Raw genomic sequence first — 23551 nt, 5'->3', positions numbered from 1 at the left:
GCAGCTGCGGGCAAAAGCCCTGAGAGGGTCTTGTGTGTGAGGCTTTATCATCCTCCGGGAGCGGGGCACTGGGGACTGAGTGTTAATCTCAGCACTTTCCCATTGAGAGCCAGGTAGGCTGCAGTCTAATCCTGAGAAGAGGAACACTTTCATTACAGAACAACAAACATGAAAGCCACCGGGAGCTGCCACTTTTCCACTGTGGACGGATGGACAGAATACACAAGCATGCTTATGTAATGCAAGCAGCGCTGCAGCAGTACGCTGGTGTGAGCACTGGAATGGCTGTATTAACATGCGCACACACACACACACACACACACACACACAAACACACACACATATTGTACACACACTTTCACACAATCGCAATCTGCTCTTTTTTTTTCCCAGACGCAAATACACCTGCTGGCAATCATAAACAAGCCTTTCAATGTGTGGTAATTGGAAAGCTCATCGAGGTGTGAGCTAAAAGACATGGCTTAAGATAGTTTCCTCGTGCGATGGATCGCACGTGACATTTGTTGGAGAGTCTCTGGAGCTGGAGCGTTAATACAGAACATACAGCACACTCTGTCCCGCGTTTTACAAGCTTTCTGCTCTATTATGCTGCAGCCTGTACGAGAGGCATAAAAGAAAAAAGGAAAAGGAAAAAGATGACGACTAATAATGACAGTTAGTTGCTAGAGGGATCAGGCAGAGGCATCCAGACAATGGCGGCAATCACAGGTGTTTAACAAGCCTTGTCAGAAAATCCCACCTTCTCTGAGGCTCCTTCATTGGGGAAGTGAAGCTTCGGCTCTCAAAAGCTGTCAGCGCTACAACAGATGAACATGTTTTTCACTCTGGCAGCAGGGCCCAAATATTCATGAGAGGAAAACGTGGATCAAATGTTGTGTGCTGCCTGTTAACACAGTGACAATGCCAGGCTGAGTCACCAGATCATCTGCAGGAATAGGGCTGTTGAATTACTCACCACTGTGCTTATATAAGTCCGGCTGCTGTCACTCACACATTGTTTATCATTTTTTCTTTATTGTACATGAACGTTGTGCATTTCTGAGCTCTCACCACCAGCTTCTAAAAGCCATATGTGGGCTGCAGTTAAAGGACTATTCGCAAGAGTTTGGTCAGCCTGTTGTTATATTGTGGTCAATATGTGACGTCTGTTGTGATGTTAAAATCATTTGTGAGTCTCACCTCTATCATTGAGCATGAGATTATTTATATTATGTTGAAACTGAGAAAAGAAACCTAGCTACAATATGGACAATATGCTCACTTGCTTTCACTAGAATATGTAAAATACAGTGTTGTGAGGGTGAGATGTAGTAAGAAGCTAAAGTTATGCTCTGTAGCTACCTCCAACATCACAAATTGATGCTGTTACATTTCTGCTTTCTATAAATGTAACCAAGTCTGTATAGTGTGTGGTTCCACTTGCCATATGTCCCATACTGCATGTATGGGACATATGGCAAGGTGCTCTCAGTAGGTAAACACTGCTAGTAGCTATTTCTGTCAGTTTATGAGAAATATACAGACAGAGACCTGAGACAGATTGCGTATAAACACGTTAATATGCTATAATTATACAAATACATAAATATACATATTATTAAGGATTATATATAATATTATTGAATTAGATGTAGAATAGTGTTAGTGCTAAATTATGTGTTCTTCTTATCCAACTCTTGTAAATAAAAGGATCTAACTTCGACCCCTCTTTTAAACCTTTTCAGGGTGATGGCGAGGCTGCTATCTATCCCAGCATGCAACAGGTAAATAATGAAATCAAAAATCTTTGATAGCGTTGTAACGAGCTAGTGACCTAATTCTACACATAAGAGAGGGAGAAACACCTTTGCACTCTTACCACTGAGCAAATCAGTCTCTACAGTTTACAGTTGTCCTGCAGCTTGTCAGCTGTCAATACTGCCCTCTGTTCATTGCTTGTTCCCTGTTTTTGAATCCAGCCCTGATTCTTTGTTTCTGGCCCTGTGCCTTGATCTTGTGGATTCCTGGACCTTGCCCTTGCCTAGCTCTTGACTCTTGGATTTAGCCGTTAGATTAGGAACATTGTATCCCCGCCTTTGTGAGTGTTTTTACCTCTTTAAGCAGTATAGTTTTCTGTCTTTTACTTTGTCATTGAACCCAGCCTTGTTTTTGGTCGTGCTTCTTGTTTACTTCGTTTTCTTGTTTTTCTATCCTCCACTTCTCTTTCTAGACATTCCTTTTTTTAAACAAACTCTTTTACTTCTACTTGTGTTTGGTCTTATATTGATGTTAATGTTGCCTTTAAGTTGCCCACAAAACACTGCACAGGTTCAGGTTTACAGTTTGAAGTAGCCTTAAGTATCCAAAAAGTGCTAGTCATACTAGTACTGACGCATCAAACACAATGTTATACTGCAGTGTGAAGAAACTGCACCCAAGCAAAAAAAATCCCATCAGAGACACTGTCCTAATTTTAGAAGATAAGCCTCCTGCCACAGTCTATTGTTCGCTTTTATGGATCGGGGTTTTTCTCTTTGACTAATTCAGGAAACCCTCGCCAAGAGTTGTTCCTCTCTATAAGACAGATTTGTAACCAAAAGAGCCAAAGACCTCATCCAAAAGCGGATCTCCTCAGTTACGTAAAACGAATACAGAACACGGATATGCAGTAAAGTTACTACAAAACAACACAGAGGCGTTACTGCAGTTTTGTCTCCGGCAAGTAGGTGACAAGACAACAACAGCTAATAAAGACCAGATGAGTCAGCTGGCACCTCTGGTATTTGTTAGCTGTTGTTTATTGTCACCTATGCCTGAGACAAAACTTGCATCATGACTCTGTCCTTTTCTGCAGTGCCTTTACTTTCACTGATTGAAGCCTCCATACAGTATTCTACCTTACTGATTTAGAAAAGATAGTGGCAGGTGATGACTGCTGAGGTCTTGTTGTGCCATCCAGTCTGACACTGACCTGCTGATGCAACGTATAACATTTCAACCCACTGTTATTGCCTGAGCTTCTCTCTCAGGACAGGACACAGATCTACGGGGTGGCTAGTGGTGATCGACGGGCAGTGCCGTCAGGGCGAGCTATCTTTCACCGCCGCTTCCACTGCCCCCGCTCACACTCATCTATCCTCTGTGGGCGTCTGCGCTGTCTGAGGCCACACAGCGGCCTCAGACAGATGACCACCAGCTTGGTAGGAAGAACGCATCCGTCTGCTGAGCAGAGCGCTGTCTCCTTCAATCTTTTCACCTTCCCGTCGTCCCTGTGTGCAGCCATTTCATTATATTCCCTAGTGAGTGCGCTGTTTATGATGAGAAGCCGCTTGACAAACAGAAGATGCTTGATTTCAGGTGCTGAGGCACAGGAGAATGTGGTTAGGAAGGAGCTAGAGCACAAAGATGGTGGGTGAAAATGAAAAGAAGGTGAGGGAGGTATAGGGAAGAGGAAGGGACATGCATCAGACATGCACCACTGCTCTCGTCATACAGGGCAATTTATTAAAATAATAAAGCCCAGTCATGCACTGAAGGTTGAGCCCATAATAAACCTGACAGGGAGACAGAATGAGAGGCTACAGTGCTGAGGCACTGTCAGACAAATAAACCAAACAAATGCTCTGTTACGTCACTGTCCACTTTATTGTCTGTGCTGAACTCTTTGGAAGGAGTTAATTGCTTCCTTTTAAACTCAGACACAGTCATATATTTCATCATTACCCTAAAAAGCCTCTCATGAATCACTCAGCTACAACAGATGCACAAAGATTGCTCCACATAAGCCTCTTTGGCTCAACGAGCATTAGAATTTGAATATGACCAGATACAGCAACACACTATAGGATGGGAGGAAATTACAGCCAAATGGACATCTTAAATCTGACGAAACTCGCAAGAGGTACCGCACTCTCTAAATTAGATAATTAATCTCTCCCCCCCAGGAGATGCAGTAGTTGAATAATTTGTTGGTTGAATTACAAGTCTGGGACACATTGCATCACTTAATGTGAGATGTTAGTGTGGTTAAATGGAATCCATATGAGCAACATGAGCAACGTGAATGAGGTGCCAGGGAAGATGTAATTAACTATGCTAGAAGAGAATCATTAGTCAGTCACAGTAACTCAGTAACAAGGTATTGATATCTTCTGAGGCTAAAAATAACCTTAATATACAGTAATTATTTGCATTATGGTAGATTGAAATTACACAAAGGAGATAATGCTGAGCAAGAGCCGATTGTGACTTTCTTTACTGATGATGCAATTCTTTCCAATAGCTTCCAAAATGACGAGAACTTAAGATAGTACAAAGATCCAGAGTCAATTAAGTTTGACCAAAAACACAAGGTAAGGAGGAAAGAAAGGAAAATAGAAGGAAGAGAATCAGTTTGTAAATTAACAACAGAGCTGACTCTGATTAGTTCACTGTAGTTCAGCGTAATTACCTGCATCTCTGAAGCATTCTTATTTTTTAACTTCTGTTGTTGTACCAACTCACATAAACCAGCTATAAAATTAGATTTTGACATTATTGATAGATGTTCATCAACAATTCATACACAGTATGTAGATGTACTGTGCAGCATCTTCCTTCCAGCTTCCTCTCTGTTTATGTTCCAGCACCCACAGTACAGCATATGATGAGTGCCAGTCAAACAACCCTGGCAGATTCATGCCCACAGCCTCTGCTGTGGAGGCTGACGTCGTGCCCAAAGCTTCATGTGGAACGTGTCTGAGCACTGTGGGCACGCAGAATGAAGAAGAATCTTTAGGTATGATTAATGAGTTGTCATTTTAATTCAATGTTTTAGTGCCCTATAACAAGTAAGTAGAATAATAATAAACGTGCTTTAGAATTGAAGGTATAAGCAAATTCTTGATGATGAAATATCACAAACAAATATAACACACTTATACTAAACAAACTAGATAAGCCAGTGGAATTTAACTGAACCTAATTGAATTTTCCAGTGACAAGCCCTTTTTATAGCCTGTTAAATATTAGGTTTGTCCTTTGTGGCCTGTGTGTTCTCCACACATGTACCTCCAGTAACGCTTTGTGCAGCCAGCGTGGAAATAAAAGAGGAGGCATTCAAACCTGACGCTCAGTATGTAGTTTCTGCTGCTACGCTTCTTTGTGACAGTTTTTTCAGAGCCTTGCCAAGCAGTGAGTGTCCAGAGCAATGACCCGTGTGGAGAAGACAGCGTACTGCACGGGCCGAGTAAATCCTGTCCCCCAGCTATTCTTCCTCTTGGATAAAGTGCTGCATAACAAACCCTGATCCCTGAGCATGCACAGTACGCAATCCTCCACAATCTAATACCAAGACACAGAGAGGGACGAGGAAGGAAGGAGCCAGGGCTCAAGGTAGATGTGAGTGAGTAACAATCAGAGCTTATTTGAAGCTCAACTCTAACCAGGTTTGGCCCGAATCCAACACTCCCATTTATTGTCATTATACCCACTGATTAAGTAAAACATTCAAGGACAGAGTATAAAATAAAATAATACACAAAAGCACTCAAAGCATGCCTCTTTCACTACGGCTATTATTCCATCAGTAGAGACATATATGTAAATGAACAAACCTGGAATAAGATTTTTCTTTTTATCAGCATTGTTCAAAATATTTTGATTGTCCTACCTGAAATATTCTGTTTTCTTTAACCAAGATACATTCTGACTAAATCTTTTTTAATGTTACTCACCCTGTTTGTTACAGTTACTGACCCTTTTTTGATCAAGGGGCATGATGACCACTAGTCTCATTGAGGAACGGCATTTGTAAGTGATGGTTTCACAATAAAAGCTTCCCAGTTGAATGCTTTTAATGTGAAACAGCATCATCAGTAACTGTTGGGTTAGCCCTCGCAGAAACATAATATGCTTCTGCTATGAAATAAAAAGGGTTAAACAAAGATAACTACGAACTAAAATAAAACTAACTGGCTGACAGTCACGGTGCAGCAGGTTACAAACATTATTTTCTGTACATTTTGTAAGGATCCACATTAACACAATGTGTGACACGTGCGACAGAAGCCTATATTTCAAATCAACACCACTGCAATAGATCAGTTTCCACTGACACTCCATGTTTCTGTAAATTCAATTAACTGTTACGTAAATATCACTCATATCTGTGTAATGGTTTATTCGCCCCTTAGAGGCTCTGACTAATTTACTCACTTTGGAGAAGAAATACTGCTTTGAGCTGGCAGCTTACATAAACAGGGTTCCTTCAGGTTTTAGTGCAGCCTGCCTCAGCATCGACACACACATGTTAGATACAGGCAAAATAGAGCTGTTTTTAAATAACAGCCGACCATAACTTTGTGAGTTGAAGGGAAACAAATATCAACAGTTATGTGTAGTGTCAGGTCTTATTTTCTCTACTGTAAAATGAATCAATAGCAGGGGCTGATGCTGGCGTTGAGCAGTGGAAAACTGCTTACTCTTCATTTGAGCTGTGTGTAATCAATCCTAGCCAGAGGATGGCTAGAGTCCTTTCCAAACTAAGTGGGGAAACAGTGGGATTTCTAGGTCTGTGGCATTTATAAATTGAGCTGAACGAGAAGAGGGCCACCAGGAGACTCCCGGTCAACGTAATTACACCGGCAGGCCAATAAATCTGACTTTTACAATACCACTGCAGTGAGCCTCTTTCCTTGCGTTACTTTCTTTGCACTACAGAATTAAAGTTCACATTTCTGTTGATGTCACCAGTAGAAAAACAGTGAGAGATAAAAAAAAAAGTGTGAGTGTGAGTCTGCATTTTGTGCCCTCAAGACAGGAGAATGTGACATGCTCTTGAAGTCTATCTAATATCATATATGAAGGACACAGGAGCTGCTTTAAAAGCACGTAATTGATTTAAGGCCTACATGCATCCTCTCTGGGGACATTTAGAAATGATAAATGCCAGACGAACATGTAAAAGACTTCTGTGGCAGAGCTTACTGACATTTATGTAGCAGGTACAGATCTTCATGACATTGACATGTCCAAGGATAAGTGATTTTCTCATCTCGTATGTGTGTGTGTGTGTGTGTGTGTGTGTGTGTGTGTGTGTGTGTGTGTGTGTGTGTGTGTGTGTGTGTGCCTTGCATGTATGTTAGTTTGTGCACAGCCAACTCAAATCTTGGCCTCCACTGTAATCTGGTGTCCGCCTTGGTTATTTCCCCAAAGATTGTAAATGCATGTAGCAGCAGTAGCTGCACTTCTTTCTGTTTTGTCATTGTGTATCATTTGTCCTTTTGTGAAGGTTTGGAGCGATGTTGGCCTGAACGGATGTTCACCATAATTCAGTCAGGAATCTTCCTCTAGATACAATCTGGTTAGCATGAGATTAATGGAACCAGAAAGTATCACGTCCTTCTTCATTCTCTCTGGGGGTACAAATAAAGATATGACCAGCATAAATCAATTAAGTCTTTCTCTGAGGCCCCTGCTTTAGACTCATGCTGTTATGTTTTTTTTTGGAATCACCTTTTATGTTTTATTATTTGTGGCTTTTGAACAGCACCATAGAGCAATTATTAATTCAGCAGAGCGGCAGCTAGTCTGGCTTGGATGAAAATGTGCAGGGGGCTCAAAGGATAATAAGTGCAGAGTAAAAAGTCACAACCTGGAAAAAACAAAGGTGACATTCTTTGCCTGTAACCAAGTTAGTGTCAGAGTTGCACCACTACAGTCTTGGGATGACTAAAGCATACTATTAACCTTTGTGAAAATGGTTTTTGAGCCCTCCTGAGTTCCAGTGAAATGTGTGTATCTGTATGTGTGTGTGTGTGTGAAAGAGATGACCATCCACCCTAGTCATGTTGCAGTGTGGATTTTAAGTGAGCTGAGTGTGGGGACACATAGAAACACAGACAGATGAGACACTCAGGTCTGTCTGAGAAATACAGGCCTGCAAACCCCATCGCAGCTGCAGTGTTGCAAACACTGCATACACTTCCCAACATGAACAAAACAAATTACACCTTTTGATTTACACACAGAGAAACTCTAGATGTATCAGATATCCCAATTAAGGTTTGCTAGAAGTATGGTTTGATTGCCTCTGGTACAGTTTAGTGTCAAAGCAGCACTGGAGGCACCTTTGCTGTCAGGCTTTTCTTATCAACACAGTGTGTAGACTGCAGTACCCTGTGGGCAGCATCACTTTCACAGGATTAACTGTGGAGGTTCTTGTACCAAATTACCCAGTGTGCCAATCTGGCCCCTAGTGTGTGTGTGTGTGTGTGTGTGTGTTTGTGTGTGTGTGCTCGAACTTACAAACCACATATTGTATTACATGGACACATTTCAAGACAATGTCATGCGATAAACACACGTACTGTATGCCTGCACCATTATTTATAGTCAACTGAGCATGACAGCGTTGTAAGCATATTCTGTATTATTTAATAATTCTGTACTATTTAAAATTGAAATCAAATTCAGTGGACCAATGGAAGTCCAGAGGAATGAGTCAGACAACTGTTACTTTTTCCATTGTTTGATGTGGTCACACATGGATGAACATTTGTGCTGATGTAGCAGGTTGCATCGTGTCAGTTTGAGAACAATTACATTGCATTAACATTTTAAGATCATCTTTTCGCTAAAGCCAAACATTTCCTGGTGTCTCACTAAGACCTTTTGTTGTTGATCTTCTGTTGCTGACATGTTTATTTACCTGCAAAAGTTTAAAGCTGAACATAGTTTGATTCAGTCACAGATTAAATACTGCATCTGGATTTGATAGGATGCATTTAAACCCCAACCCTATGTTATATTAGGCTAACTGACATAGCACTACATATCTATTGAAATCAGTGGATTTAGCCTAGCTTTCACTGATGGTTGGTCACTGTTTTCCTACTCCCACTATACCTTTCCAAACATGTACATAAGAACCACACTCCTGTACAGCACCAATCAGTCTTCACCTCTGGCATGTTGCTATTCACTCGGTGGTTGCTAGGAAGACTAGGCTACAGTAAATACTGATATTTCAAATGAATACATGGTGTCAAAGAGTGATGGAGACACCAGGATCTCGAGAAAGACACGCAGACAGAGGGCGAGGAAGAGACGGAGAAAGGCAGTGTGGGAGGAAGTGAAAGTGAGAGCGGGTGGGAGAAAGACCCTTTGATGGATTTGTGGTGGAGCTAGGCTGCCTTCTGGTGCTACGTGATCAGCCTGCATCGCCAAGGCAAGGAGGCTCGGGCTTATCTCGGTGCACACAAGCAGCTCTGCTGGCAAAGGCACCATGGCATGGCTGTGGGTGCTGCTGTCAGACCGTGGCGGATAACTCTTACTCTCTCTCTCTCTCTCTCTTCTCTCATTTTCACTCTATCCTCCCTCCTTCTCACTCTTTCAGCTGGGAAGAGCATGCAAAGGTTTGATACTTATGCACAACATGGGGATGATTCATACCTAAGACTGTATGGAGTGGCCTCAGTGTACCCTATAGTCTGGATTCCACTTTGTCTGTAGTAACAGCAGGGAAGTGAGTGAACAGGATATTTCTATTTGTGCTGTTCAAATGTTAAACTTATACCCAAAAGGATAAAAACAGTGGTGAACCTCTACAAATACAATGTTTGTGTCCAAAACTGGACCAAAATATGAAGTGGACAGCAACATGTTTTTAGTTATCAAAGTAAATGTTAGAGAATATTGTACCACCAATGTCAGGTACATTATTTTCTTCACATATCATTCCAAAACGGGAATGATATGTACCTTGTCTCAACACTGTACGTCTCACAGTGACTCGTGTGTAATTGCCACACAAATCTGGATGTTTAAACACAGGAGACAAGCCACCTGAGACGATTACACCAAACACGGGACGAGAGCACCGATGTACCGCCTCCAGCACCGGCTATAACTGTCAACATCCATAGTGATTAGCTCCTCGTGTGATATCATGCTGTGACTACACAGCTGCTGCTGAATTCTGAAAAATACTGTTTTCAAGGACAAGTGGTCCGGCTACATGTCTGCACTCAAACATACAGGCAAGTATCACGGGCAGAGGAGCAACAGGATGGCAACTTCACACCCGACCTGACACTTCCTTCAATCTATTGAATAGCTGTTAATTAAATTCCGGCCACGGTGTCCCTTACATGAAACTGCATATCAAGCAAGGTTTGGCTTGGTGAGTTAGTGTATTGCTACCACAGCACAGGTTGCTCCCCTTTACGACCCTACAGTGAAAATCCAATGAATAACTAAGAGGGGAATAATCAGTCACAAGTAGCATTGCCTACTGGGTCCGACACTCAGGACAGTAGGGTGCGGGTGGTTCGGTCTAGTGTTTGAGCCTCTCACTGAGGCAGCAACGCACATCAGTTTCACAGACCAGTTTTTTTTTACCCTGTCTTCTTAGTTTGTCAGAATGTTCAATAAGGTTATTTCAGTAAAAACCACCAGTTACTAGTTTTACTTTTTAGCCTATAAATAACCACATTATATATAGATGCAAACATTTCTATAATGTCATAAAAATATATGTCTTGGATTTATAATTCAACTAATGTTGTGTATTATAAGCAAGACCCCCTATAAAAATTGCCAGTTGCATCTTGAAATGAAATAAATTTGTCACAACAACAAAGCTTCAAAGCAGCAGTCGTACAGTAAGGCATATGTAAGACATGAGGAAATAAGTCTGACACGAGGCTAATGTGATAAAATGTCTCTCCTCAAGACTGCAGCCAAGGTTGTAGCAATCTTTGCTGTTGTCCGTCTGTCCTTGAGACAGATTACCCCTCTGCCTGCGACCTCCGGTCAGACACACAGGAAATACATTAGAGAATAACAAGGTGCAGAGTGTGGAGATGGAGAGAGTGAGAGAAAGGGGGAAAAGACGAGGGAACGCGGGGAGAGGGAGCAGAGAAGGAACTTGACAATAAAATGGCAGAAAGAGCAGGAAATGGATGAAGGAGAAGAAAGGGTGGAGGGACGTACGGAGGGGAGAGACGTGAAGCAGCTCTCCTCTTATGAGCCATTATCTGCAGTGACATGCTGTGAGGGCTCTCCCTCTGCAACCACACAAGCATATCTCCAGGAGGGGCAAAGGCATATCTCTTTCCTGCAAGTGCTTCACTAACATAGCCATAAACACAGTCCAGTTAATGTGGAGACCCGCATGCACTGTGAAGTATACTGTATATGTCGGCATAGAGATCATGAGTCAGCAGTGCAAAACAAAGCTAGAAGAGCACTTGCACGGCGCATATCCAGCAAGAACAGAGAGCTGTGATACAGTTTTCAAATGCAGTCGTCGTAGGCAGGAGCACTATATGTCATACTTAATGAGTCTACAGCTGTAGCGACATCGGGTCCGTCTCCTGTTTTGCGTTCTATTACTGAGTGGAGTTCGGCGAGCTCCAGCGGAGGCTACAGGTTGACTATAATGATGTAAAGGTCAAACATGGTGGTGGGACTCGGGGGCTGTCAGACAGAAATGCTGGCAGCCCGGGGACTGTCTTTTTCTTTCTTATCCTTCCTTAACTTTCCTTGTTTCTCTTTTTATTTCTCTCCTGGCTTTTCCATTCCTTTTTTCTTTCCCTCCCATCCAGCCTTGTTCTTTTACAGACTATCCCATACCTAAACCTTATTCTAATTCTTCTTTTTAATTGAACCATTATTTGAAACAAATGACTCAAGTCTTCTTTCCTCTTCCATCTTCTTCCTTCCTCCCTTTCTCCCTCACTTCCTTCCTCCCTCACTTCCTTCCTGCTTTGTTGACACTCATCACATCATGTTCAGATAGTGCTCCTCTTTGTTGTGAGCTACAGGACAGCGCAGTGAACAAGAACACCATCATCATATCAATCACTGCTTCTCCTTAGAGGTGACAAGTGCGCTTGGTGTTGTCCTGGTAGGAGGCTCATGCTCAGGTTAATAAGATGCCGATGGTGAACGTGCTGTGTGCCTATGATGACGGGGCTGTTTAAAGCTTGGCAGACACATCAAGCTGCCCGCCACATTATTACCAACCCATTAGAATAAATTAGCAGGATCAGCCCTGTAGGAGTAGCTTGTCCTGGGTTAAGGTTAGATACAGAGCCCTACTTACTGGATCCCATCTAAAAAGAGACACTAGAGGGACAGGACAGTCACTAATCAATGTCTCATTATGCGATACAGCATAGACAACCGGCATATGCTGTATTTCTGCAGTCATAAACTCGGGCCTTATAAAGACCAATGCTAGCTAGAGCAAATGACTGAAGGCTATGATTGATGCTTTAAAGGCTTGGACAAATTGCTACGTTGTAGTTAAAAGCGGTAAAAGCATAAGTCACAGTCGCGTTTCATGTAATGGCTGAATGACTGTGACTTCTGACCTGGTACTTTTAAAACCGCCCCGCCGCTGCCATTAAAAGGATAATGGATGGTAAGAGTGGGTTGAAATATCAACAATCAGTCCACCTGTCCTGCCAAGCTTTTATCCCTCAATTTCCTTTATTGATTATCACCGGCTGAACTGATACGGATGGGCACAGACCAATCTGTTCTGCAGTCAATGCCTGGCCCGAAGCGCTGAGTCGATACATGATGACTCTGTAGAAAGCTTATCGGAGTGTGACACCGGCAGAGACACAAGAGGAATGGCACACCTACGCCGACGTCCACTCTTGAGCCTTTGCCTCCTCAGTGATGCCCACATGTGACATGAGCTACCCCTTCAGTGCCACAGCAGAACAGCCACAGCTGCAAAGTTTTAAGCTGCTGCACCGATTTACATGACTAATCACGGACTGTATGCTCAAGGACATGCAGGGAAATTTAAATTCACCGAGGACTTAAGAAAAGAATTAAGAAGGTCAAATGGAAAAATAAGCTGATACATCAGCATAAACTCACCTGGCATGTTTTAGGAAACAACTGTTTGTTAATGACACTTTTAAGCTTGGGGAAGTTCAAGGTGTACGGAAGCAATACGTATTTTGTAATTCAATAACAACTTTGTGTTATTTAGAAGTCTTTTTGCATGCATGTAGTCTTTTGTGCATGTAGTCAACCAAACTGAGATGTTTTTACTACTGTAACTTATCATTTATGATTGTTGTCATGCCAACCATCCAACCAAGTGTAAAGTGATTAGGATTGACATAGAGAAAGTCAGTGTACACACATTATCTCCTTCCAGCATAATAGTATGAGGTGGTGAGTAAACACCGTATTTAACAGTGTGTGCTCTCTCCTCCACCGGGTGATAATAAGTGTCAGACGCAGAGATACACTCAAATGTCAGCGCTCACTTTGTTCTCCATGTCATTTAACGACACTATAACTTTTTGCGCCTTGTCATAGTCTCACTCACTGCTGGCCTTTTCCATGTTTTTACACCTGTCATCGTCCACTTTCTGTGGTACCATTAAACAACAGTTGACCCATTTCACTCTGATTTTACTGTATGTCTTCATATAAACAATCTAATTCTGCAGTGAACGTCTGTGTTCTGTGTATGTCCACGCATACAGTGCTGTAAAAGTCCAAATCTACCTATGTACCTCTCTATCCACCTCTATCTATCTATCTATCTCAACAATAATCTTACAAGTTACCTTCAGGTTTCATGCTGCATTTCACAGCCCTGTTTGCATACCTTTTCTTACACACTTCCTCTTTCTAATCTTGACCCGAGCGGCTTGCAAACTGAATCACATCAATAAAGTGAACAGAGATGCATTACATTTATGGCTTTGGAATTAGTTTAGCTCGAACTCATTTCATCATCTCTGAGATGTCAGCTCCCTGAAGTGTACTTACTCTCACAGTAACAACCTAGCTCCTGACACTGATATAGACCTGCAGCAGACAGTTGCACCCTCACCACCCCCACCAAAAATAGGATTCATCACAGGGATAAATCTCATCAGAGTCAGGTAATTATAATTTGCAGGCAGGACATGAATTGCAATATGAGAAATGGGGTGGGGTGGGGGTGGGGGGGTGTTGGTGGCTGTGGATGTGACACGCTGAAGTTTTCCTGAGTAAGAAGTTCAACAGTCCAGATAGTGTGTGAACTTCAAATATTTGCACATGAATACACACACACAGGATAATAACTATCCATTCCCCAGCAGCCTGGTAGTAATTGATAAGGTAATAACTGGACATGTAAATTAAAAGTTAAAATTCCAATATCATGACGATAAATGTGTGAGTACTGTATGCGGATGTTGTACATTTCTGTTTTAGACAAATAGGATGGCTGTTCATTTGAATTTCTGGGAAAAGGATGGTGGGATTAAATGATATGCCTACATTGTTATTTGAATAATTATGATTTGGTAGATTTTACATGACCGGTTGCTACAAAGCCCCAGCCCCAGTGTCATTTACCAATGGTGTAGCCTCTCTTCAGCTCGCCACAACGAGGGCTGCGGCGCTGGGAGTTGGTGGTGTTGTTTTCCTGCACTGCGAGGACTGTGGTTGTCTTGGCAACAGGTGGTGCAGCTTTGCTGTGGGGCGAGGCTGGCACCAGGGTCGGGGAGAAACCTTGACTGGCAATATCCACCGACTGAGACTTCTTCTTCAGCCTGCAGCAGGACAAACCAAGCACAGAAGCAGAACACGTTACGGTCATGTTTATGTGACTGAAGACAAATGTGTGTCACTGACAAAACAAAAGTTGTGTGGTACGTGGAAAAGGTGAATTTATTAGTATCTCTCTGCTATATCACAGTTTTTCTCATCTATTTTGGCTCAATTCACAAATGGGGACAATTACAAAAATTGTCAGAACAATTAGTTATTCGTTCTAACAGAGTGGGATTTCTCATTCATTCAAGCAAATTGCTTTGTTTTGGTCGATGTGTGCAACAGAGTAAATGCAATTCTTTACAAATTCTTGCACAAAAGTCAATTGTATATGGCTCACTGATCAAAACTGATGAGTCTGTTCTCAGGCCACAGGGTCAGACGTCTCTACTGAATGTCATGAATGCTATCATCAGATGAATTACAGCACAGGTGAACGATTGCTAGTTGCATGGCTGAGCTTCGCGAGGAGATTTGTTTTCCTGTGGTGCATTGCAATAGAATCATTAGATGTGACACAGACAAAAATATCTGGCCACGATTACCGTATGTAGCCTACTGTGAAGAAGTACAAAGATTCTTGTTTTGTTTTGTTTTACTTAACTGACAAAGGCTGTTCTCATTGCTGTAGGATGGTTTGGATTTAGTTTTTCACAAGGATGTAATTCTGTAGTGATCATAGTGGAATTTCTGTCATTGAAATGAAACGATGATAAAACAACTAGTATGACCCCTGCAGTAAAAATCTTTGGACATTATGTAAATATTACATTTTGAATCAACGGGTATGACAAATCTGCTACAAACTGCTGCCTGCTAGTATATACAAAAAGAAAATTGAATTGTAATTGTCTACATAATAAATCGTGTATAGTCAGCATTATGAGTTTTCATGTTAGTTACAGTGTAAAATTGCAGATGTTCCTTACACATCCTCTGCTGCTGTAAAAGGCTTAAGAAGTAGAGTGCTTATGTAAATGTATCAGAAGGTAGTGGCTGGCTGAGCTGTGTCAAATTTAAATCTGCCTACAACAACAACAACACCAACTCAAAGCCTACTGTATGAAAAGGGTGAGAGCCTTAGTTTGGGTTTGTAAGATTTCTAAATGAGTTTGCTGGACTAATCTGAGGAGGTAATCCTAAATCTTCAGCAATAGGTGTACGATCTTAAAAACTGTCCACACAGACAGTATATACACAAGATGCACTAACACTAAAACACTGACACCTGAACGCATCAGAACAATAAAAAGAAGAAGAAAAAAACAAACCAAACCAAAACAAAACAAAACATGGACTTTCCAGTAAGAACTTTGAGTAAAACATAGAGAAATGGTTCCAAAAACAGTATCTACATTATCTACAGTCTGAAAAAGTCCTGAAACAGCAATACAAGATTCCCAGCACTCTGCTCCCTCGCACACACTTTCAATCATTCCAGCAAAACTGCTGAAGCGAACAGAATCTTTCTGGCCATTTCACCCAAGTGCCCATCTTCTGATGGACCAAAACAGCACACATGACACAGTGTCTAACTGGCTAATGAAAATGCATAATCTCTATGGAAATGCTGTCCATCACGGCGTGTGTGTTCTCTCTAAATCGAACAACCTCCAACAGCCTGAAGAAGGAGGCAACCACAGCAGACTGAGCTGTGAATAAACATCAGGAGAAATTATGTTCTGCTTCACAGAAGTGCTCCCTAAAGTCTGTTCAGTTTAAAAACACAGTCGCTGACCACTTTCCACAAATAGATCCGCTGAAGCCTGGAAAAGCCTTTAATGGACTGCATTCCTTTTTTATTTTTATTGATTCTTCTCCCTTACGTTCCATCTTTTCTTTACACAATTGCATGTGGGGAAGTTTTCCACCAGGGTAAACAGAGGCGGACAAAGTTAACTTAGTAGATGCCAGATTGCGCTAATGACTATTTTGAGGAAGCTGTTAGCTTGGATGGCACATAATGAGGTTGGAGAATGAGTGAGAAATAGAGACCCGCTTCTGCTGTTGCTGTTAATGGCTGTGGAGGGTGAGAGAGAGACAGATAAAGACAGAGAGAGCACGTCGAAAGCCCTGTGAAGTCTATCTCTACTCCCTTAGGAGTTAGTACTAATTACTGTCTCATGAACCCCCTATAGCTCGGTTTCACTGCGATACATGGTCAAAGTGTTAGAGATCACATGAGGAGAGGTGCATTCAGTGCTTTTGAGAGATGTACAGAAAGCTGCATCTCTATAACAGTATGTCCATGCTCGTGTGCATGAGTACAGTCCATTCACGCTTGGCTAAGGCTAAACTAACCTGTTCACTGAAGTAGTGCATGTCATTGCGTTATCCCTCATTATCATTCATTATCCCTAATCTGTAAACTGTATCAACTGAAGGTTTATTCCTTATCAACAGATTCATATTAACAAAGTCAAGTTTAAGACCCAAGTCTGAGAGTTAAAAGATATAAATATATAAAAAACATATATTGTACGGTGCACAATTCAACATTTTCCCTCATGCTGTCTTTCTGTTGTTCTAGTGCATTATAGCATGAAATAAGGTCTAAGCTTCATAATCAAAACATGCCCATATTTGCAAATCTGCGTTCTTGCTCTGTGCTGCGCTGTGTTTACATTTCTTACATGCATATGGCAGACTCTGTTCATCACACTGTATTGAAATTAGTTTTGTAAGAGACATGCACAGATTATGTTGTGGAGCAACATATCATATCGAGTATAACAAGCACTGTGTTTATTAACAGAGACTATGTTTTAAGGAGGCTGTGGTGGATGGTGGGCGTCCAACGTGCCTGACAGTCACACCACAGACTCAGAGCTGCATATATGGTTAAGTTTAGTCAACAAAGACACTTTGGTTAAGCTTAGAGATAGATTGCGGTTTTGTTGAAAAGTAAATACACACATTGCCATTGCAGTGTCCGTAAAGTTTTTCTCAACCTTAACCAAGGGCTGTGAGTGACCAAAGCATTAAAAGTTTAATATTGCTGTAGTCTGGGTATCTGGACAACAAACTGGATGCTATACTGCAAGACTGTATATTTTGGCAGATATACAGTTTGGTCACACGGCTTTTCCTATTATTTTTTATGTTGGTGACACACTTCTCCTACGTCTACAATCCCCTTTACACATTGATGTCAACACTTTAATAGTCTTATTGTTTGTATTGTCCGAAACTGGTCAGGTGACCTGTGAAAAACCTCCACTGGGTTAAATAAAAATTAAATAAAAATAAAAAGTTATTTCTTTAATTACTCGGTACAGTCATGAAGGTTTTAATAAAAAACAGACTGAAATAATTCTTGATTCACTCATTCATTCATTTATTCATTCATAAAGGTTCAAAATAGGGAAATGCGGTTGTCACATGGCACGAGACATATAGGAGAATAAATATTACAGTACATGACTACAGCCACAGCAACAGTTCGAAGAGCAGCTTCTCAAGTCTGGTGTAGATCAGGAAAACAAACAGTGAGACAGGTCAATACCAAGACTAAGAAAAAAAAGGAGAGGCACGCCGAGTCAAAACAAACACAGCACTATAGATTTGATTATCTAGTGCTGGAGCCCACACGGTAATTCACTGTCAATCACTGCAGGCATGCGTTGTAATTTTTGTGATATCGTAAAACAGACAGCAGCTACAGCTGAGATGCAATATGGACGCCAAAACAAGACTTCCACGCCTATACCTGTGTTTACAGTTGGTGTCATTTTAAGATCACCTGACGTCTCAGGCCAGCGCTAACACGGATGATCATTGAGATATATTGGTGGTGATGTGACGAGGCTCCCGGGCTCACTCCTGTAAGCTGATATTAGGGTCTAACAGCAGAGGATGCTGCTTGTTTTCCTCCTTACTGTCCACTTTCATCTTGTCCAATAATGCTTGTTTTATTTATTTTTTCCTTGTCCATGCAGGGTCACCACTTTCTTCACTTTCCAGGCTGCATGGTGCCACCCTCCCCGCACTGCTCCAGGCTCTGTACCAGAGCATATGAGTGGAGTGGAGAGGTGAGAATATCTTCTCTTCGCTCACAGAACACTTTTGAGCTCACAATGGCCGACGTTTGAGAAGTGTCGACTGTGAATGACTCCTGTGCAAGACACGGAGACACATTCTGGTTTAGGTTTGGCTATGTTTCAAGAGGTGAGTGACACAGGAGAGAAACTGGAGCAGGACATACGGCGACAGTCCCTCCTTTTTAATAAAGCCACTCTGGTAAAAATCTGTCCGCTCATGTGACAACTGTCACATCACACATTTAACTTTTTATGACAAACTGGAAAACGTCATTAGTGGATCACTGTCCCAACAAAGAATTAGCCTGTGATGACAGCTTGTCCCACACAGACATTAAACATAATGTTACACTTTGGTTTCAACATTATTCTCATAGCAATTAAATTATCTTAACATACTGACACACAAGAAAAAGTCACAGGGACAGAGATATATTTTTTTCTGTCCTTTGATTAAATTGAATCAATGAGCTTGTGCAATGAAAGTTCAAATAAATAATCACAGATTTGATCAAGTCAAAACTGCACATTTTGCACATTCACATCTAATACAGAACAAAGAGCTACACAGTAAAACATCAAATAGCATCACGTGCAAGCTAAATTACTCACAGTCAGAAGTATTTTGAGTGTGGTTGCTATGCATGACTCAAAAACACATGGGCACTAGTGAAAGGATTTACAGCATCAGATGTGTGCTATATGTAGTGGACCCCCTGCTGTCTTGTTCTGTATCAAGCTCAAGAGAAGGTAAAGCACATATTGATGTAATTGGCATCCTTGTTTCAGTAACAGCTATTGCGCTGTCCACGTCATATTAAAGAGTTGCAAAACCTAACTGCTAATGCCACAAAAGCGGGGAAATCAGGAAAAGGCTCTGGTGGGAAAAGGCTTCAAGATTAAGGAGCTTTTCCTCTCTCTCGCCGCTGAGGAAGTGGCTCCTCGTGACACTATTGGTTTAACTTTGGGGCGTTTTTTTTTTTTTTGCCGGGTAAATAGGCTTCGTCCTCCATTTCCCATGCAAGCAAAGAGCTTATAAGCACCACAGAGGAATGAGAGGCGCATGTCAACAAAGCCACCGGCTCTGACAGATTCCTATCTGTGAGCAATCGCTTACACAAAGACGAACAGAGAGAGAGAGAGGGAGAGAGGGGGGGAAAATGAAGGCAAACAAACGCTGAGGCATTTTGTTTTCTACCCCACTGTTGTGATCTGACCTGGACCAGGAGGCAGCGGTATATTTGCAGCCCTGCCAAACTGGCATCACCAAGATTATCCGACTCTACAGGGATCCACGTGGTTTGGCAAAGGATGCATAAACAACAGGAAATTTGGGGCTAAGTCAAAACATGCTTATCGCTCCCCTACTAAGAGGGATTAGACCTATAAAAAAGGGTGCTGCATTTGTGTTGCCTTCCATTCCCCCTCTTTGCTTTGCTTTCCCGGTCCTTGCCTCTCAGCAACAACATAACACATTTTTTTAGGCAATTGGTGTTTACATATAGCAGCAGATAGGGCGTTGTGCTATATAAAGCCAATAGACGAAGGCTGGGTTGACGTCATACTCTGTTACAGCGCTGGCAGCACAATGACCCGTCTGACAGTAATGATGCCTTAGAGTCCCAATAATCTGAATGCTGTTTATGTAACTTTGAGGAAAGGAGGAAGGAGAAGGGAAAAAAAACGTATCATCTATTTATTGCATGGAAGCCTAATTTAGTAAAAGTACAATGGGGTAACAAAATGTGCCACAGCGAGCAGGTCTACCTTCAGGTAACGGAACACAAGAGATCAATGATCAACAGTGGCCTGTTAAAACGTCAGCAGAGATGATATTCAGCAACAGTTTATGAAGCTTCAAACAGTCATTGCATGTAAAGAATGTGCAAAGAACTAAACACGAGTACTTTCATCTACCCAACTGCGCCGTGTCCTAAACATTATAGTGGCCTGAAATGGCTCATTACAATGGTCCACTTGAAGCCACTCAACCATGTGCTGGTTTTATTATCTTGTTAAACTCTGAATATGTCCATGTGTTGTGTTTGCTGTCACTGCAGGGAAACAAATGCCATTTATATACAGCATGTTTGTTTCTTGGCTCTAATGCTAACGTCAGCAGCAGCTATGTATGAGAAACACATACTAACTAGTTTTCTGCATCTTTCATTCATTGTTCTGCATTTGCATCATCTGGAGTTTTGTCTTATGTACATAGTGTGTACATGACACACTTTAGAGTCTTCCCTGTTGTCTATACGGTTTAAAAGGGAACCGAGCGTTAACCAAAGGCCCATGTCATTGGAAAATATGCTGTGCCTGGTAATTTGAAATCATTGGTCTGAGATTCTTTGTGACAAGGTCTGATATGAGTAACTGAATAACGTCAGTCCCCTGAAAAACTGAGCAATTACGTGATAGCACCAGCTAATCAATTATGAATTATTAAAAAAACTAATAAGGGATTTAGTTATCCTCATTACGACGAACTTAGATGAGGACTCATTAGGTTCACATACAAGAACATAGTCTTCTAATCCTGAGTGTGTGCTAATCATCTCGTGTCAACATCCTCTCATCTTCACACCATCCATCATTCATTTTTCTATTTGAAATAGATTGCAGGGATTTGCATTCCTGCCGTCTCTGAGGCAGGGCGTCATAACAACACAAGTGGACAAATGTGGACTATCTTAAGCCTAATACGAATGAGTCATTTGCCGCCGAGGCTGCAGGACTGAAACTGTGCTTCTGATACACAGAAGAAGAGGGCAACAACAACCTGTGGCCATGCATGTTAATGAGGCCCTCTGTTGCCTTCGGACACCAAATGAAATACCGCTGGACCTCTCTGCTCGGCTGTCAGACACCTCCACATAATGATGTATGAAGCCCTACGCCACATTACGCTCATCTGCCCTTGCTAAATGCCACGGCAGCAATTCTGTGTCAAAGGGTTATGTGGTGGTTTTGACCAATGAGGCTTTAAACTCGGGCAGCTCCTGTATCAAAGTGGTGAAAGTAGCAGCTAAAGGGCAGCCGCAAATTAGACAAAACCTCCTGTGAACTAAAGAGAGATAACCTGCACTGGATTACCCTGGTTTCACGTGGGACTGCGTGTGAAGCAAGCATTTAGAATTTAGAAATGATCTGCACGACACACGTCCTTCAGCCAGAATGGAACAATCTAATGAAAACGTGTCTTTTTAATGGTTATGTGACACATTAAAGAGCCTTCCCATTACTGAGCTGTGACATGTTTCCTCAGTGAGTGGGCGTCCGTTTAGCATTGCCCCCTCAGCTGAGCATCTAGCTGGAACATGATTTATTAGTATTTATTGGGTATTAATTTTCAATATGATGATTCAAATTCAACAATTAACTATATAGGTGCATACTTTACTTGAGTATTCCAGCTACATTCTAACTTTATTTTATTTCAGTTCAGAGTGAAATATTATTTTTCTCCACTACATTTGTTTGACTCCTCTACCTGCTAATTTCTAAGTAAGAACAACTTTATACCTTGTCACATTTTACAGTGCACATTACAACTTTGCCTAAACACAGTTCAGTTTATAAGTAAGTCTGTCTGGCTTTGTGTTTAAACAACCTTCTCCCCGAGACACCAGTTTGCACCCTCAAATCAGCCTCTGACTGATCCCACACATGCTGAAACAAACCCAGATGAAGACACTAGCACAGATTAATGCCTCACCAGCTAAGCAGCCTTTTGAGCTGCGTCTATTAATTTCTCCCCCACTTAGCGGCATCTGTCAACAATGTTAAACAGCTCCATTTTGAAAAAAAAAAAAAAAAAAAAAAAGCTCCATAAATCAAGAGTTTGGCTCATAAACTCAGAGCTGGGGGAAAACGCTGCTATTCATTTTCTAAACTGTATCAATAACCTGCAGAAGCACCCCTGAGCTACGGCCTTTCACTTGACTAACAGAGGAATCTCTTGGCTGACACGAGGAAAAGAGAAAAAGAAAAAGAAAAAAGAAAATCACTGGTTCATTATGTGTCTGGTTTCCACTCTGGGGCATGTTTTTCTCCCTCCCTTTCTGCTTTTCTGTGTCATTCTAGCAACAAATACAGACACATGCAGAAAAAAGCATGCACACTTGCTCCCTTTGTCCCCATACCGGTGACAAATACAAACCCAGACCGTCAGACTCAGCTGCTCAATCACACACAGCCTTCGGCGTTTGATTCAGTAAGTATCCACGGGGTCTTGGGACTGCACTCTTCCACTGTCCTTCTCCTCCTCGTTGCTAGCCTGCTCGCATTTGCCAGGTGCCCGGCAACAAGCAGCGACACCATTGGTCAGGAGAAGAAGTAGGGGATGCAACGTCATGCCACTTGGCTTGTGATGGTGCAGAAAGCAAGAGATGTGTCCCGAGAACGGGCACTTTGCAGCAGCGCGTGGAGCATCATGTTAGATCATTATAGAGCAGGAGGGGAGAGCGGGAGAGCAGAGATGAAAAGAAGAGTTGTAATTATCACAGTTATTGGCTTCCCACGTTGCCTCTAATTTGTTAGAAAGAAAAACATGCAGACATTTTTCAGAGCATTTGTGGCAAATTGCGGCAAATTACAAAACCTGAGAATTGTTTACTTTATTTGAAATGTTTCTTTAATTTCACTTTTTCTTTCCTGGAAAAAATGTTAAAAGGTTAGTTTGTACTCTGTACTTCACCAGAGTTAAAGAAACACAAAGGTGACACTTTTGTACTTCAGAGGGCCTTACTCATACTCACTGACTGGCCGACAAGTCTTCCAATCTTAACTCCTATCGTTGTTTGTCCATACTGTCTTGTACAACCTGTGTGGCCTTTTGCTGTGAGGCCAGACCTGAGAGAGTCCACTCTTAATGGCCATTCGTCTTAGTGAATCACTGCACAAGAAGAGAAATGGACTCCAGCAAATGGTAAATGGTCTGCACTTAA

General features: G+C 41.8%; 1 protein-coding gene across 2 annotated transcripts in view; it reads right to left on the bottom strand.

Annotated features, from left to right (window-relative positions):
* oxr1a (oxidation resistance 1a) overlaps positions 1 to 23551 on the bottom strand; it is a 117458-nt gene that overhangs the window by 58626 nt on the left and 35281 nt on the right. For both annotated transcript variants that reach the window (XM_026371838.1, XM_026371835.1), the window contains exon 2: positions 14365 to 14561. In XM_026371838.1, coding sequence (XP_026227623.1) covers positions 14365 to 14561 — 197 coding nt within the window. The remainder of the gene's footprint in view (positions 1 to 14364; positions 14562 to 23551) is intronic.

This window comes from Anabas testudineus, chromosome 16 (genome assembly GCF_900324465.2).
Source record: "Anabas testudineus chromosome 16, fAnaTes1.2, whole genome shotgun sequence".
Lineage (NCBI taxonomy): Eukaryota > Metazoa > Chordata > Actinopteri > Anabantiformes > Anabantidae > Anabas > Anabas testudineus.
The sequence above is the reverse complement of the archived record's forward strand: the minus strand, read 5'-3'. Positions and strand labels throughout refer to the sequence as shown.